The sequence below is a fragment of the Larus michahellis genome, chromosome 7 (genome assembly GCF_964199755.1).
Source record: "Larus michahellis chromosome 7, bLarMic1.1, whole genome shotgun sequence".
NCBI lineage: Eukaryota > Metazoa > Chordata > Aves > Charadriiformes > Laridae > Larus > Larus michahellis.
This window is the reverse complement of record NC_133902.1, coordinates 4,859,528-4,877,760: the sequence shown is the minus strand read 5'-3', so window position 1 is coordinate 4,877,760 and position 18,233 is coordinate 4,859,528. Positions and strand designations below refer to the sequence as shown.

The following is an 18,233-nucleotide window of genomic DNA, read 5'->3' as shown; positions in this document are numbered from 1 at the left end:
TCTGTATTGCAGATTTGCCCACAGAAAAGATAAGGCATTTACTAAATAAATGTGAGGGAGGGACCGGACAAGAGGCTGCTCAGAAAAAGATACTGTTTTATTGGGAAGTTGTGGAATATTCAGAACTTGGGGAATACTAATTTAAAAGGGGTCTGGAAGGCATTTTCTTGACCTCTGTGCCATAAATCAGAGCGCACTGCTAGCACACTTTCCATAAATATTGTGTTTCAAAATAACAACGTGATGGCGGTAAAGGGCAGGACAATGACTCTTTGTTTACCTATGTGTTTTGCTTATTCTCCCCATGTGCTCAGATCCCACTGGGGGCTCTTTTGGACTCTTTCATGTTCAAAATCCTGGTTTGCTGTAAGCTCAGATTTAGCCCAGTTTAGGGAGCACGTCCTTCATCCTCTCCTGTCCGCTAGGAGGCAAAATGCCTCATTAGGGAGCCTGGCTTCTTCATTGCAGTGAAGCCCAGCTGCCAGAGCCGCCCTGCTCATTATTTTGAACTGCAGGGCAGTGGAGAATGGCCTAAAGGGCTCCCGTGTGGCTTCTCTGGTGCTTAGATTTACAGGGGCAAAAGAGTCTCGTACAGTCCTGTCAGTCTGCGGAGCAGATGAAAGCAATATGGACCAAGTGCTTAAAAGGAATCAATGGGTTAATACACGCTCTTGACAAAGAAGTTTGCTCTATTTAATATTTAGACTGGCTTCTGTTTGTCATGTGTAGTGTCGTCATTAGATGCCCAAGACAATTCTCGATCCCAGTTACCTCCTTGCCAACATTCCCACAAATTTGATAGCACCAGGCTGAAACCGCAAAACAAATGAAGCTTAATAGTATTTGTCCCTTCGTCCCAGAACCCAAACTGTCAAGCATTATTGCATTCTGGCGATGTTTGAATGCTTTAAATGCAGACTTTCAGTACTTAAAGGGGGTGTCGTGATTTCAGTTGGGATAGAGTTAACTTATTTACTAGCAGCTGGTGTAGTGCTATGGTTTTGATTTGGGATGAGAAATACTTTTGATAGCACATGGATGAGTTTAGTTGTTGCTGAGCATTCAAGGCCTTTTCTGCTTCTCGCACCACCCTGCCAACGAGGGCTGGGAGGGCACAAGAAGTTGGGAGGGGACACAGCCGGGACAGCTGACCCCAACTAACTAAAGGGATGTTCCATGTCATGGGATGTCATGCTCAGTATATAAAGCTGGGAGAAGATGAAGGAAGGGAGAATGTTCGAAGTGATGGCGTTTGTCTTCCCAAGTAACCGTTAAGCGTGATGGAGCCCTGCTTTCCTGGAGATGCTGAACACCCGCCTGCCCATGGGAAGCAGGGAATTAATTCCTTGTTTTGCTTTGCTTGCATGTGAGGCTTTTGCTCTACCTATTAAACTGTCTTTATCTCAACCCATGAGTTTTTCCTTATTTTACTCTTCTGATTCTCTTCCCCATGCCAGCCGGGGAAGTGAGTGAGCAGCTGCGTGGTCCTAGTTGCTGGATGGGGTTAAACCGCAACAGGGAGCTTATAAGAAAGATGGGGACAAACTTTTTAGCAGGGACTGTTGCGGTAGGAGAAGGGGTAATGGTTTTAAGCTAGAAGAGGGGAGATTCAGACTAGATATAAGAAAGAATTTTTTTACTATGTGGGTGGTGAAACACTGGCCCAGGTTGCCCAGAGAGGTGGGAGATGCCCCGACCCTGGAAACAATCCAGGTCAGCTTGTACAGGGCTCTGAGCATCTAGTTGGAGATGTCCCTGCGCATTGCAGGGGGGTTGGACTAGATAAGCTTTAAATGTCCCTTCCAAACAAAACTTTTTTATGATTCTATACTAGTTAGACTAGTTTTTTGGTGTTCGGGCTTGTGCAGTGATGTATAAATAGGTGTTATATGCTGTTTTCATTACCAAAGAGTTACTTTTGCTCCCTAATCCAAGGGAAAGCTACATTATGTGAACGTTAAGGCCAATTTAGACCAAGTTTTGGTCTAAATTTGGCCTGGAGGACAAACCTTATGAAGAACGACTGAGGGAGCTGGGGTTGTTTAGCCTGGAGAAGAGGAGGCTGAGGGGAGACCTTATCACCCTCTACAACTACCTGAAAGGAGGTCGTAGAGAGATGGGGGCTGACCTCTTCTCCCTGGTGACAAGTGATAGGACGAGGGGAAACGGGTTCAAGTTACGTCAGGGGAGGTTTAGATTGGATATTAGGAGACATTTTTTCACTGAAAGGGTTATTAAACATTGGAATAGGCTGCCCAGGGAGGTGGTGGATTCACCATCTCTGGAGGTGTTTAAAAAAAGGGTAGATGGGGCACTGAGGGACACGGTTTAGAAGTGGCTCTTGTCAGGGTAGGCTAAAGGTTGGACTCGATGATCTTAAAGGTCCCTTCCAACCTCAGCAATTCTATGATTCTATGATTCTAAGTAGGGTGCCATACACATTGTCACAGCTCCCAGCAGGATGGGCTTCCAAAAAAAAAACCAAACCCCACCCCACATTCTGGGAGGCCGCAGGCCAAGCTGTCACCTATTCCTAAATTGAGAGGCTGGAATGGGAAGGATAAGACACCCCCCTACACACACACATGCGCGCACACACACACACCCAGAGGCACATACACACTCTCCCCACACACACACTCTTCACAGACACTTTCCACACACACACACTCTCTCCACACACACACTTCCCACACTTTCCACACACACACTCTCCACACACACCCCCTCTCCCTCTCCACACACATGCACGCTCTTCACACACACACACACTTTCCACACACTGTCTCCAGGGTGCACGCACACTCTCCACACACACACACTCTCCTTCTCTCCACACGCACGCACACTCTTCACGCACACACACACTCTCCATACACACACTTTCTCTCCACACACACACACACACACACACACACTCCACACACATGCTGCAGGCCGCACACACACACACATTCCCCACACATTCCCCACACCCTCCACACACACACACACACTCTCCCCACACACACACTCTCCCCACACACTCTCCAGGCCGTGGGCCGGCGCGGCAGGGGTTAACCCGGCCGTTGGCGGGGGGGGGGAAGGCGGTGCCGCGCTGACAGCTGGCGCATGCGCCCTGGCGCCTTATTGTGCCCGGCCGGCCCAGCCCCAGCGCGCCTCAGTCGGCGAGAGGCCGTTGGCGCGCGTGGAGCTGCTGCCCCCTGCGGCCGGCGCCGCGCCACCTCCGCTTCTCCCCCGCCCTCCCGGTGCCCGCCATGGAGTAAAGGCCCCCTCACCGGCCCGCCACGGGGGTCGGGGGGGGAAAACCCCGCTGCTGCTGCTGCTTCCACCGCCGCCTCCTCGATGGCTTTGGTCACGGTACAACGTTCGCCTACCCCCAGCGCCACCTCCAGCCCTTGCGCCTCGGTGAGTCCGCCCGCCAACCGCCGGCCCGGCGCTGAGGGGAGAGCGGCGGTTGGTGGCCGTTAGGGTCCGGCGCGCGGCGGCGCGCATGCGTGCCCCCCCCGCCCCTTCTTCCCGCCGGGCCCTGACAGCTCCGTGTGGGCAGCGGCGGGCGGGCCGGGGGCGCTGAGGCGGGCGGCCGCCCACCCGCCTCAGCGCCCCCGGCCCACCCGCCGCTGCCCCCCGGTCCCTTCAGAGGGGGTCAGACACCCCTGCGGGGGCCCTCGCGTCGCTGTGGCCTGGTGACAAGCGAAGGGAGAGGCGAGGATCCCGGCTGCCCCCTCAGCAGGCCCAGGGATGGGGTGTGTGGGGAGGGAGCCCGTGGGGGTTCCGAGCCCTCAGGCGCCGCAAGGCCGGGTGGTTCCTTCAGGGTCTGAGCCCTCCCTTGAGCCTCAGCTCCCCTGTGTGAAGGTGCCGCTGCCCCATCTGCAGCGGGGAACTAAATAAATAAAGCAGCCTCGTTTAATTTTTGTTGTTTTTTTTTTTTAATTATTTTTTTATTGTATGTGGTGGGAGAGAGGCGGGAAGTGCGCGTGGAAGCAAACTGACATTGTTTGAGCTGCATTTCAAGATGATTTAATCTGACAGTACCCTCTGGGTATCTCCAGTACGTGGCCCTTCCTTTGCAAAGACCTAAGATTATTATTTTTTTTGAATGTTGCATATAATCTTCAAAAGACAGCCAAGCCCAAGACAGATACGGGAAGGCCAGATTTTAAATCTCTGGGCGAGATGTGCAGAAGGAGCAGATGTTCTCATCCCTACTCTGAATCAGGAAGAGCAGGCGGCTAGAAAGACTTCTTGCTTTCTGTGCTCTTTAGACTTGGGACAGGCTGTTGTTTCAGTATTTCTGTGTTGTAAAATCTTGTATGTTAACCCGTTAAGCTGCTACCTACCGATTATGTGGCTTCCTTCTACTACAACTTGAGAATGAAAACTGTGATCTGCTGCTTACTTTCTTTCTCTATGCTTAGTTCTCAGCTTTTTTTCCTTAAAAAATCTCACGCATTATGACACTGGTGTTATGTCTGGTTTACAAGGGTTTGGGGGGAGAAGAGTTGGAATCCCAGTTGCTTCCGTCATGGGGGGGGGATGAAAAAGCCAACTGCTCTGAAGATGTTTCTTCTTGTGTTAGGTAACCTCTTCTGAAACTAGATCAGCTACTTGACAGGTCCTGCCTGCCCCGACAGCATTTTAGCTGTCAGAACACTTCCTTTTTTTTTTTTCTTCCCCTCTTTCATTCCTGTGTCTCTCCTAAGTTATGTTTATTTATCAACACAGATTAATTTCACTTATATTTCTCTGCTATAAATATTCATGTGGTGCATTACTTCTGAGGTTGCTTCCCCCTTTTGACTTCTTTGCCCTTTCCGCTGTTCCTTTTCCCATACACTTCTTGCACTTAAGACATCTTGTTGTGAGAATAGGTAGGTCTCTCTTGGCGTCTTCCTTCTCTCTCCCACTTGGATGCATAACCCTTTCCTTTGTTAAATATTTGATGTATACAAACAATTAGTTGCATTCTGTCAGGCTTTCCCATCTGCAACAGCCAGTCTGTTTCCCAACCAATTAAATTAAATTGAAACTGTACTGATTTTTGAGCAGTACTTGGTTTTTAAATATATAAACAACTCCCTTCAGAGCCTGATAAATCCAGAGAACTCAGCTTTTGGTGTATTTATCTATATTCTCTTTTTTCAGTCTCCTAGTACTGAGGTGTAATCTGTACCAGTGGTCTTTGTAAATCCTTGGTAACCTGTGAAAAATAAGTGCGTGACTTTCCTTGCCTGGTTTTGCTTCTCATAATTACTTCTACTTTCTCAGACTTTTCTTGCAATCTTAAGTGGAAACAATATTCATCGTATTCTGCCCTCAACTGCTATTGTTTGAGTACTTCTGCATTTCCTGTTAAAACTTCCTAACCACACTTTAGGGTTTTGACTGCCCTTTTAGCCTCTTGTTAGATAGCTGGGGTTGGTTGTTTTCTATCCTTCTTTCAGAATTTTCTTGAGCTTGTGTGTGTTCCTGTTCTGTTTCTTAATCAAAACTTTTGGTATCATTTCAAATGACGATCCTTCCTAGGCTGCTAAGGGCTTGTGAACTGGGCAGCCACCTTTTTAGTCCTTAGGAAGGCTTTGGTCCTGTGAGCCCGCTACACTTGCCGTTCTTACGGGTCCTAGTTGACTTCAGTAGGAGAACTTGATTCTTTCAGTTTTAAGTGAAATTGTTTTGACCAATCTATTGTAAACTGATGGTAGTTTCCTTCTACACGGACTGATAACTCTTATCTCCATGTTACCTCTTTAAAAGAAAGTTCATCTTGCTAAATAATTTTTATGAGTAGTATAAGGGTGCAACTTGCTGCGTGAAACACTGCTGTTCCTGAGCAAAGATTGTCTGGTAACTGCTGGAACTTTGCTGTTCCAGCTTGTGGGCAAGGAAGGAGCATGTCAGGGTGCAGGCATGTGGCTATGTCTAATTCTGTTTCCAGGTCACTAAGAATTTTAAGGACAGAAATGGATTCTCTTAAATTGCTTGATGAAATTGCTTGATGTCTCTCTGCTTCAGAGATAAACTTCTCAGGGAAGGAGAAAGGGTGAAACTGATGTCCTCAAACTGAATTTTTGCATTAAGTATGCCCTATAAACAGTTATAAATGGCTCTTACGGATTCAGGGGAATAGCTGATCTGAATCACTCTGAAATTGGATGGCTTTTATTTATAGGTTTTTATCTTGTTCTCATTGCCATAGAGCATCTCATGAGCATTCATTTCAGGGCAGTTCATGCAAAGTGTTGATTATACGTTTACAGCCCTCTGGTCACTTGATGACTTGTAAAATTCCCTTAATTGTCTGTCCAGACTTCTGCTGTTTGTTTTGGCCTTTGGTTATGCAGCCACTTTTCAGAAATAAGACTGCAATCTTTACTTCAATACAGGAGAACAGTTGTCTTCTGACGTGCCATGTTAGCAGAAAATGGTAGAAGGCAGGACTGTACTACAGTAAAACGTAACGATACCATGAACTGGAGAGGGGCTACTTGTTGCTGATCAAGGCCTTTGTTTATCTTGTAACCCAAAATAGAATTTCCTTTTTTTTTTTTTTTTTTTCTCCTCCTGTGTGTGTTTGGGGGGAGTTGAGGGGGCTGGGTGTTCTCCCTCTCATCCCTCCAAGAAGGTTATTTTGGGAGGAGGAGGACTTGAGTCAAAGTGAGAGAAGGGCCCTGGTAGTGTGTATCTGCATTATAGCAGGTGGGCACAGTAGTCCCATCATGAACAAAAACAATGAAATGAAAACACCATGTTCACAACTGCTACTTGGACGTGCAGTCCGATCTCTGCTAGGGCGATTTGAAAAATCTAGCATGTTGCTTTTTCTCTCTGTACCCCAGATTCTTTGACCCTACTTCCCAATACTTGTGCCATATTTCCTGTTTTGCAGGACAGTATCTTGTCAAGTGGTAGGGCCTTCCCATCCTTCCCTTCTAGCATCTTCATTTCAGTGGAAAAAAACGAAATCATATTTTCTTTGGGTTCTTTCTTGACAACTGGAAGATAGTGAACAGAAAGAAATCTGGATGAATTTAACTTGCTATATCCTTTGCTTCTGGGGTTTATTGAAAAAAAAAATAAATTGTTCACCATTGTTAACCAAAATATAACATTTTAAAATGTGTAAGTTACTTTGCTTGGGCTGTCAGTGTGTGTGCATTGTTGTTTAAGGCAGTTGTTAATACTGTCCTTGTTTACATACCAGTTTTATGTCACTTTTGCTGCTTGTATCTTTAAGCAGTGGACCGTCCCTCAATCTCCTGTTGCTGTTAAGCCGAAGTTGTTTTACGCTGTCTGACAAACATGGAATATATCTATTGCTCGCTCTTTAGCAAAGTGTGGGTGCAGCAGCCACACTGTTAGGTCTGGGGACAATCTGCAAGAAAGAATTCTCGCTAAAGCAGAGAAGAGCTAGTAAAAGGTGCCTGCCTCAAAATCCTTTGTGAGCCTCATTATCTAAGGCACTGGAAGTTGTCGGGTAACTTCAGTCACCAGACTAGCATCAAATCTGTGTCATCGTGATGATGGGAGCAGTGGAAAATGGCTCTAATACTCTTCATAGCTTTTCAAAAGACTTTTGATAATTGGGAAATTGAAACTTGCCCTTTTAAATTATTTTTATGCACAGTTCTACCAAAAAAAAAATCTGTAATTTATTTTAAGTACTGCTTTTCCTTTTGTCTGTTACATCTCTTCCCTGAGAGGTGAAGAAGCTGGGCAGGCAATCTGGCTCTGACCGCTCTCGCAGTTCACTTGTCTTCCCTACCCTCAGGGAGACAATATGCTTTTATTGGAAGTGAAGGACTGACCCAGAAAGAGAGGGTATGATGCATATATTGTTCTAAAATGCACAGTTTAAAAAAAAAAAAAAGGTTTAAAGCAAATGAAAACCTAAGGCATTTGACTTCCCCTCCTTAATCCCAGGAGAACAGCTTGAGCAGGAAGCAGAGTCCTGCAAATGTGTTGGGGAGTCTCTGTCGTGTTTTGCTTGAGAGCTCCTCGCTGGTGGAGCATACAGGAAATATTTTCCCATTTATTTATGGGGCAGCTAAATATAATAGCAACTGCAGGACCAGGGGTAGAGAAATATTAAACAGTGTGGTAATTGTGAATTTACTTAATCGTTGATAAGTCCAGTCTACAGTCTATCTCACATAGAACTCTTTTCTTTTTTTTTTTTTTTTTAATTAAGAACTTGATAGCTATACTCTCTTATTTCTTGGTTTTCCTCAACTGATGTTTTTCAGGTATAGCCATAGCTCATTTTGAAAACTGAAGTATTCATTGGCAGTGGACCAGAAGAATGAATGTGTTGATTCCTGCTTTAGGCAAACTTCTCATAGTGCCTTACAGATACCTCAATTTCCTGTGTTGCCAACTGTCACTATTTGAGAGATAAAACAGTATTAGTGAGATGATTTGTAACTTCCTCCCTATCATTGAAACTTCTGTTGAAATCTCTGCGAGGAAAATGGGAGGTGTCTACCTCTCATTGGGTGTGATGCTCTGTTGTTAAAAGATGAAGGCTTCTATCCAGCCGCGCAGGACCAGGCTCTTGGGTCGCAGACAAATTCTGTATGTGTAATTGCATTCATTTGTGGTGACACTCTCCTCTTCCTAAAGCAGCTTGATGGTTAAGCTGACGCTGCTTGGTGACAAAAGACCAGTCCTTCTCTTGAGGATTTGCTGTCTATTGTCTACACGCATACCAGGCTCTTCTAGAGATCTGCATGAAATGAAATGTCCTTTTTGAGGTTGAGAACGGTATTTGGAGCTGAGGAGGAGGATAATGACAGTTGAATTGGAACCTCACTGTGCATCATATAGAAACATTCTGAAAACTTGCAGAGTACACAAAAGAGTACTTTTTTAATATATATTTTTTAAGGCATCTAACTGCCCTTTTGTGGGATATCTTGATGATAGTTTAGTTTTTATTTTTTTTATTTGTTCCTGAAATAGCCAACCTTTTATTCATATTTCCAAGACATGTTTCTAGTTTTTCTGAGCATTCATACCTTACAGCCATACTGATGATGAATAGGTTTGGTTTGTGTAGTGGAGTGGTTTAATTTTTCTGGCTTTTTTTTAAATCTGATTTGTGAGATGAGTGTAAATTTGTACCTGGCTATGACCGACTTTGACTATCATTTCTAATATGCTGTTGCTATTTGTTACTGTGCTTATTGAGCTAAAGGATGTACTGAATATAGTTTTGGAGTATTTGTGTCTTGACCAGTGAAGTCCAGCCAAAAGAAGCTACGGTAGCTGGCCTAGAAGCTGCAGCTTGGGGAAAGTCAGGCTTCTTGTAGTATTTTGTGAGTGTTGACCTAAAATCGCCATTTTTAGGCTAAGAGGGAAATTCTGGTTTTGTACTTAGTTCACTTTATTTATTTATTCCACTGAACATGATGCTATTTGTAGCATTTTAGATAAAACAACTATACTGCTCAGTTGCATCTTTCAAAATACGAAGATGCATATGAATATATTGAAACAAACTGAGTGAAATATACACTGAAGTTGTCACTTCTTGAATTCTGGCGGTACATAAATTCTTGTGTTTTGAAAAGGAGCTTGTAATTTGAAACGTAAATAGCCTGTGATGCTGTAATAAGTCATTATCTGACCAATATTGGTTTTTGCTGTTTAAGCAATGAAAGAAGGCTGAAAAGGGCAGGGTTCTGTAATATCTACAGTTATTCTGAGAGTCAATGACACGTTTATTTAAGTGGAGAATGCTGTTTTGAATGGAGACTGCCATTCAAAAAGCAGTCTGCTGGAAGTATTTTAGTGCGAGAGGGCTGTCTGCATGTGGGGGTAACGCCTGAGGATTTCCAGTTACTGGAAAAAAATCCTGAAAGATCTATAGCTGCAACTATTCTGTCTTGGGAAATGGAGGGGGGCTGTGAAGAAAATAGCCTTTGGGCAGCTTAGCTCAGTGTAGCTGCTCCCTGATCACAGCCTGCAGCTCAAGGTTTCATTCTTCAGTCACAGCAAACCACATCCTCCCAGTACCACTGCACAGCTTCACTCTGCTGAAGTGAGAAGGCTGTTTTGCAGACTGGCTCTCAGGAACATCTGTATGCTGGAAACTCTTGCTGTCCTTGCAAGAATGCACTGGACGGGAAGACTTCAAAAATGCTTTTGTACTTTTAGAGTTCAACTGACTGAAGCTTTTTTTTTTTTTTGAAGTATGTACTAAGCTGCTGGTCTTCTGTGACTGATACTCGCTTTATATAAACTGTCCCTGCAACATGAGAGCACTACGCTTGTCAGCTGCCTGCTACTGCTCTTTGAGTTGTTTAGTTCAGCCTGTGAATTTAAGAAGAGTCTCCTCTCTGTTCCATTGATTGCCTGATCATCCTTCTAATTTGTTTATTAGATAGTGACAGTGAAGCTCATACCTTTTGTATAAACGTTGGGGGAGTCTTGGAAACGAGAGAAGACACAGGTGATACCTATTGGAAGTAGTCAGTGATTTCAACAAGGCAGACAGGGTTTCTTGCCTTTTGGCTGTAAGCTGTTCCTCCAGAGCACTCTGTTTAAAGGCATAAAAAGTTATGAAAGCTAAAAACCATTTTTGCATTTCTGAGTTGGGCTGTAAAATTGATTAGATCACTGTGAACCATCTGCAAAATATCTTATTGTAATAGTATAATGTTGCAGTGTATGTTATATGTTTTAGCGTTTGGGCAGCCTTCTGTATCTGCAGTTTTGAATATGCCAATAGCTTTTTGCCCAAATAGAATTGCTCTGAATATGCATCTTATCAGTGTTGCTCATTGCAGGCTGATCTCCTCTCAGAAGGCATAAAACGTTGCTCTAAGATGAGTCACGCAGTTAAACAGCTTGTTGCTTCCATGGTGAGACGCACCCTTACTGTGTATGCCAGCAATCATGAAACTCCTGGCAAATACCCTGTGACGTGAACTTCTCATGGCCTTGGTAAATGAAGCACCTGTGGCACTCACTGAAATGTGTTTTGCTTGTGGTTGCTCGCCCCTTTTGGGTTTACTAGTCCTCCTTCTCCCAAGGAACTCTTCAACTGAGGCTTCATGGAAATTATGAAGTTACTGCATCGGTGTGGACTGCTGTTTCAAGGTGAAATTGGTGGGGCACTTAAGGCCACAGTGTAGACTTCTTGTATTGAAGTAATCAAAGACATTAGAATATTTAATCTGACCTATTTTGAAATTACAGTTTTATCACAGGTCATACCGTCCCTGTGCTAAGCTCATACCAGAGCTCAGGAGGTGGCTTGGATGCTTGAGCTTTCAACTGCTCTCCAAGTAGAACAGTGCAGGAGATCTCTAGGAGTGAATTCCAGAGACGTCATCTCAGGAGTTGTGCGGGGTGAGGTGAGCCACAAACAAGTCTAAGGTGAGATAAGGCAGGATCTGAAAGGCCGTAACCTGACTCCTGTGTACTGTGAGTCCACCGAGTCATACGTTTTCTTTATTTAGTAGACTTTAACACACTTGCTGTAGCAGCTGGTATATGATACTGTCTCCTTAGGAGACAATCTACAGGCTGCTTCTGTTAGTTTGCCTGTAACTGGCTTTGCTGTTGTACGAGTGGGCACGCCCCAAAGGGAATTCGGCGCAGTTTCCAAATCCAAGAGTTTGTTCTCCCTCTTAGAATGAGATGAGAAGCGATAGGAAGTGGTTGGGGAAGAATAGCACTGTCAGGCTTTTGTTGAGGGATACTGCATTCATCTGTTGAGTCTCAAGGCCTCCTTAGCAAAAAGGCAAAAGCTGCAGAGCTAGGCACGTTTGTCTTCAACTTTTAACTGGATTAAATATCTGAGAAATGGATTTTAATGTGGAAAGCTGGTCCTGTGACAGGGGACTGTGGTTGTCCTATTACTCTCACTGGCTGCTACCACGTCCCTTCTGTTTTGATGAACAGAATTATCACATTTAAAATTGCAGCAAGAACTTTTAAGACTTGTTCAACTGGCTTGGTTTAGCTTCAGCGGCTAACATCTGAGAAATGTGTATATTAGGATTCTTAAGGAAAAAAACAAAACACTTTAAGCTTTTCATCTCTCTACGTTTTAGTGTTACGATGAGAGGGAGGGCTGGGGCATATGCCTTGCATGTGTAAAATGCTTTGCTTTCTGAAGGAGAGATTTCTTGGTACTTAGAGGTAGTCTGAGTTTTCTGTGTGATACAGGACCAAGCCTTTGGCTTAATCCACCTGAAGCTGGAGTTTCCCACGAGTCTCTGAAGCTGCTGAATGCTGTTAAGAGTCCCGAGTGCCATGTTTCAGGCGTTTAAAAACAAAAGCCCCTAACCTTCACTTGCATGTGGAAAACCTGCTGTCCTTCTGTCTGGAAAAAAATTTGCAAGGTCTTGCTCAGCTAGGAAAGGGCCAGCCCTTAGCAAACTGTAATTAAAAAACCAGAACTTCTTCTGTATGTGAATGTCGATGCGTAGGAGCAGAGGGTCAGCAGTTGTCTGTGAGATGGCCCATTTCTTGTACGGTAGCGGGTATCCCTTTGAGTCGTCTGTTTCTTTGCAGTAGTCCTGAGTTCTGGAGCATCTTCTGTAGGAAACAGGGTGTCATGCTGAAAATGTAGCTCATGAGTAGCTGCGGGGCAAGCAGGAAAGTGAGTCAGCTCCCTGACCTACAGACAGGAGCTAAACCTAGCTGTAAGAGGAAATGCTAGGTGCCAAGATAAAGGTGTTTCTGGGATAAGGATTTATTCTTTTTTGTTGTTGTTGCCTTTTTGTTTTTGTTTCCACAGTCGTCCTCAATGGTTTGAAATAGTTTAAGGACAAACAGCTCTGGGCGTGTTCTTCAGATGATGCTCTAACCACTGTATTTAAAAGCAGTGCTGCAAAATGTGGTATTAAACAGTTAACTAGCTGCCATATTATGTCGTCTTCCTTCGTGAAGTGTAAACCTCAAAATGACAGCTGCCTTTGCCTTTTAAAATTGCAGAATGGTTGACAAAGACTTAATTCACTTTCTGAACAAGTGTTTTTCTTATGTAATGTATAGTGAGTTTTGTTACTGGGAGTTTCCTCTGTTTTTGTTTTCGGCTGAGTTGTGTTTATGTAGGGTAGCGAGCTTGTGACTTCAAAGAGTGAAGTGAAACAGGGCAGCCTAGCGTGTTTTGTTCTTACTGGCATTTCCTCCTTCTTGGTGGTATTTTGGTTGTGTAGCAGTTAATAGAATGTGGAAGCCTGAATTTCAAGACTTAAATGAATCTCCAGACAGCTGCTGCCCTGGTAGTGTGGGTCAATTCTAATATTGCATAAACTTGCCAGTGTGGTTGCACATGGAATTCAAATATTAATATGTTATCTCTTGCTTTTTGTGCCAGCCTGGCACTGCGTCCCGCATCACTTTTGCTGTGTGGTGGCTGGGGGTGACTGCCTCAGGGATGGCCTGTGGGTGAATTGTCTTACTGTGCAGCTTCTGCTCTGCTCCCAGATCTTAAAAGAGATTATCAGGGCAAACCAATATGAACATAATGTATTTTCAAATGCGTTCCCAAAAGTTGGGCATAGTTATATAAACTCTAAGGCAAGGGAGACAAGACATTATCAGTTAACATTTATAGTATGACTGGAATAGAGTTTGCACAGTCTCAGTGGGTGAAATGAATATTTTTCACATATACTTTACAGATCCCCAAACTCAACTTGTGCTTGATACTGCAAAGATAACAACTGTGCCACAGGCTTCTGGAACCCACACTTCTGGTCTTTGAAGTGGAATTTTTCTCTTTTTACACATGTACCAGAAACTGCTCTTGTCTGGAGGAAGCTCTATTTAACTTAGATCTGTTCATGTTGACTGTAGATGGTGGAGACGGTTATTTTGGGGTAGTTTCTGTCTGGCTCTCTTACGAGTGAGGAAGTTCAAACTTGACTTTCCCTTGAGGAGAAGGGCGAAGTTTTACATCTTTTTAGTATTTGGGGAGAAGATGGCCTGAGCCAAAATAAATTTTTAAGCTTAAGTAATTGCTCACATCTTGATTTTAAACTTGATGCGCTTCATTTAAAAAACAAAACAAAACCCACCCCAAAACAAAAACAACAAACCCAAAACGAAACACAACCCCCAAAAAGCCAAAACCAACCCCAAAACAAAACCCAAACCAAAACTACTTGGCTTGTTTAAATTTGCAAGTTTAGTTTTAGGGCAGATGAGCACAGAATGCCTTGAGTGAAAGTGGGTATGTGCAAAGATAGCTTGAGGGGAGAAGCAATCTGTATTTGTCAGAAATTCATTTGCTTGCTATGAAGTAGGACATCCTGGACATACTTCACTCTTTTTAAACTTTGCTTTGATGGTGAATGTTTCTTTGCACATGCTGTGGGAAAGACTGAAGAACCCTGAAGTGGTTGAGAGATAGCAACAGGGCATTTTCTGTGGGCACAGGGTGGGAAGTGACTTGCCAGCTGACTTCTGACAGCAGTTGGTTTTGCCGACGCGTAGCATCACTCTCCTTGGCTTGGCTTGGTTCCAGTGCCTCTGCGTGGTGTGGAAGCGCGCTGTGTAAAACGTGAGAACGTCCCGCTGTGATAAGGAACCAGCAGCTCTTCCAGCAGGTGCAGCCTTTAACTGCAGACCCGAAGGTGTTACAGAAGTTGTTTGCGGCCGTGGGCCTTCAGTATTGTCAATCCCAAACTCAGTAGCTTACTCATGAAGTGGGCCAGGCCTGAGCCTGGCCTGAACCAGTGCAGAAGACAGAGCTTTGTTTTCTGTGTTGGGCTGCTACGATAAGAGAATTAGGAGGGGAAGCCGTGTTCAAGAATCTCTAATCCATGATGGTGGCTCTGACTGAAATGGAATAATCTTATTTAACGGGTGCTCTAAAGCTTTATAAATATTAATTTTATTCTTTTGTTTCCTAATAAAAGGCTTTTATTCTTGAAATCACTATTTATTTATTAAACTGACAAACTAATAGCAAGCTCTCTTCTTTCAGTGTATGCATATGCCATATCACAATTCTGCTTGTCACCGTACATAAGAACTTCATTCATCTTCTTTAAAATGTCATTGATAACAACCTGGCAGTGGCCCAGCTTGGAGCAAGTTAACTACAAAAGGCTGCATTGTAAACCTTTCTGAGAGTACATGCTACATTAAGTCTAAAATTAAAAAAAAAAAGAGAGAGAAAATTGTGCAGGCTGGTCCGGGCTGCATACAACTGCCAAATAGTTTCAAACATCTGAAAAAATGGAGCTCTGTATAGAGGAGTTCTGGCTGAAAATGGAATAGTTTGGAATTAAGGGTGCATTTTGCTCACTTTAAAAACTTTGAGGTACACTGAATTTTTACGCCTCATCTTAAAATGAGAGGGGATGTCTTACTGAACCACAAGCAGCTGAAGAAGAACTTGTACATGTAAGGATCTTGTTATTTCCTTTAGTCTCTCCTTTCTTCGACTGAATGCCCAGGCTAAAAACTAGAGTCTGAAAATAAGTCATAGACCTCTGGGAGTTAAATACTAGTAATAGTGTGAGGTAGTTTGTCTTGTTTATAATAACCTTCCCCGACCCTAGCTGCAGTGTGTGCACCAAATGTGTTTATCCACCTGTAGGGTCACGCAGCGCAAGCAGGGGGGTCTGTCACACACACTGAAGTTCAAGTGCCTGGTCCTTCCACCAGCTCCTCTGAAGGTGCCCGAGCTGCTCGCTGCTCTGGCAGCCCTGTATGTGGGGCTCCACATTCATGGCAGTTTAGTGCTGCTTGCCTTTGGCTCTCCTGTTCTTGAGACTATTACAAATGAAACTTGCAGCCTGGATGAGGTTGAACTGAATTGCCCTCGAAACACATGCAGAGCTTGTAAACTTCTTTGTGAGAAGCTCCCAGGGATCTCTAAAACGGGCCCTACCCTGTGCTACACGTGAGGGCTGTGCGTTTCCATACAGCCCCTGACTAAACTAGCTAGTCTCACTGAACAATTTAAGAGTCGAGCAGAACATGAAGCTTCAAGGCATCTTCATCCAAGGTCTTCTGGGAGCAATGTAAGCATGCAGTAAATTACCGTTGTTCTGATCCTACGCTCTAGAGATGCGAGAGGCTCAGGCAGCGTAGTGAAGGGCTTGCTCAGAACTGATGGGTGTATACTCTGATTTCTTAACTGGAATGGGGACTGCAAGAGTCTTCAAAAAAAAAAAAACCCGCTATAATTTCCTGCTGCTTCACTTCTGTGGTTTTTTTTTTGTTTTGTCTCTTTCTTAAGTATAGTGTATGGACAGCGCCACGGGTTAGGGAACACTTCAACTTCATCTTCAGAGACTTTTCATATGTAGCCTTCTACTGAAGTCAATGGGCGTGGAGGTAAGCGGTGCTGAGCGCCTTCTGACAACAACACTGCCACCCACTCTGTAGCCTGATGCACACAACACTCCTTGTATTTGAGCATTGTTTTTCTCTGAAAAAGTCGCATGCAGTTGCACAATGAAGACACTGCTTACTTGTGTAATGCAAAAATCTATTCCTGCTTGTTGGTACAAAGTGCAAGCAGTGAGCATCAACGTGTGGGGGACTTCACAGATACTGCATGAACGCTTGCCACTGGACTTCGGTGACATCTCTGTGTTATGTCAGGATAAAATGTGACTTCACAGTTGGTCTGTGAGTGAACGGGATTTGAACGCAGGGTTGAACGTTACTGCCTGAAGTGTTTGTGCTACTAATGCTCAACACCTTGTGTGTGTCTTTGTTTATTTTTACAACTGATGAGTTTAGTCTCCCAATGGTTAATCATTTTATCATGAGCCAGTCAGAGTCAGTGAGAGTTTCCTGTTTCCTTGTCTTTCTGTTGATTTCCTTTTCTGTTGAAACACAACTTTCTCTGTTGAAACAACTTAGTTGCTGCACTCTTCAGTTTCCATCTAGTGGCTTAAAGCAGAGGGAGGGGGAACTGTCTGAAATAGCCTGATATTCTCACAGAGAAATTGACAGCTGGGTCCGGTGACTAAATTGTTATGATAAAACACAAATTCATTAGTTGATGCTGTTGAAATCCGCTGACTTTTCTGCACTTCTCATAGAAGGCTTTCAAATACCCAGCTGCAGACTGATCCTCTCCAAGCATGTGACACTGACATCAGTCCTAGAAGTGAGGCATTGAACTGCCTCCAAAAATGAGCTCATTGGCTGATATTCAATGCACTGATTTAGCAAAATATTAGCTAATTCAATTACATGGTCACCTGTACATACTGTTTGAGAGATGGGAATTCATTCCAATTTTAGCTGCTGTCAAATATCAGTGTTACCATCCTATGGTCCTTTTGATAGTGTGTTGTGCTCCCACTGTCTGTTGTGAGCTGGGCTTGGCAAAGCCCATCTCTAATTGCCACTAATTTGCTCCAAGACTTGCCAGTTTCTTTGCTTTTCTTCTCCTTGTACCCCTCCCAATAAGCTATAGGGAACAAGAGTTTGGGATTCTGTTACTAAGCCATCCCTTTAAAGCCACTCGTAAAACTTGCTTAATTTTCTTATGGCGCTCTTGCCTTGTTTAAATGGCCGCATAAAAACACAGCTATGCCGTTTCCCAGGAGTCTGGGTAGTGGTTCATCTTCAGCCTGACCTGCCATCCAAAGCAGAGTGACTAGTCATGACTGAAATAAAATTAAACCCTGGCAGAACCATCCTTGAGGCCAGCAGCTGGGTGCATCCAGCTTCCTCCCTTCCTGAAGCTGGAGGTCAGCAGTAACCGCATACTTCCTCTTAAAATTCACTCAAAGAGCGTGCATTTGGGCAGCACATCAGAGAGACGGTGACCCCGAATAAACATAATTGCCCATTATTTTGTAGGCTTGAAGAAATTCTGTGTTAACCTGTAATTACAGTAGGAATATGTTCTAGATGCTAGCATCGGAGCAGCTCAACATATGCCTTATTATTTATTTATTTGAAACATGGGCATAAGAGAAACTGCATATTAGAAGGGTTCATGTGAATTTGTGCAGAAACATTGTTGTCTCCCGCCCCCCACCTAGTATTTTCTGCCTGTTATTGCACATTACAGGATTGTTTGTTTTGGATGCGGTTTCCTGCTGAATAGAAGTCTTTATTGAGCTGGCCATAATGTTGCTCTTTTCTTTCAAGAAATGCTGCTGCTAACTTAAGACTGAGGAAGATGCTGTATCTTATAGGGCTGTGACAATATTGCCTAAATTGTGATGTGTAATGCAGCTAAAGAATTATACCGTAAAAAACAGAATGGAAAAACTGCTGATGTTGTATACACAAAGCTG

The 18,233-nt window shown here is 44.0% G+C and overlaps 2 protein-coding genes across 2 annotated transcripts in view; one reads left to right on the top strand and one right to left on the bottom strand.

The window, feature by feature from the left end:
• EFCAB5 (EF-hand calcium binding domain 5) overlaps window positions 1–3,486 on the bottom strand; it is a 44,303-nt gene extending 40,817 nt beyond the window's left edge. Inside the window, exon 1 of the mRNA XM_074593789.1 lies at window positions 3,279–3,486. The gene's annotated coding sequence lies outside the window, so the exon portion shown is untranslated. The remainder of the gene's footprint in view (window positions 1–3,278) is intronic.
• Window positions 3,091–18,233, top strand: part of SSH2 (slingshot protein phosphatase 2) — a 103,625-nt gene continuing 88,482 nt past the window's right edge. Inside the window, 3 exon segments of the mRNA XM_074593790.1 lie at window positions 3,091–3,120; window positions 3,122–3,230; window positions 3,233–3,408. Of these exon segments, the coding sequence (XP_074449891.1) occupies window positions 3,112–3,120; window positions 3,122–3,230; window positions 3,233–3,408 (294 nt within the window). The 5' untranslated portion in view covers window positions 3,091–3,111.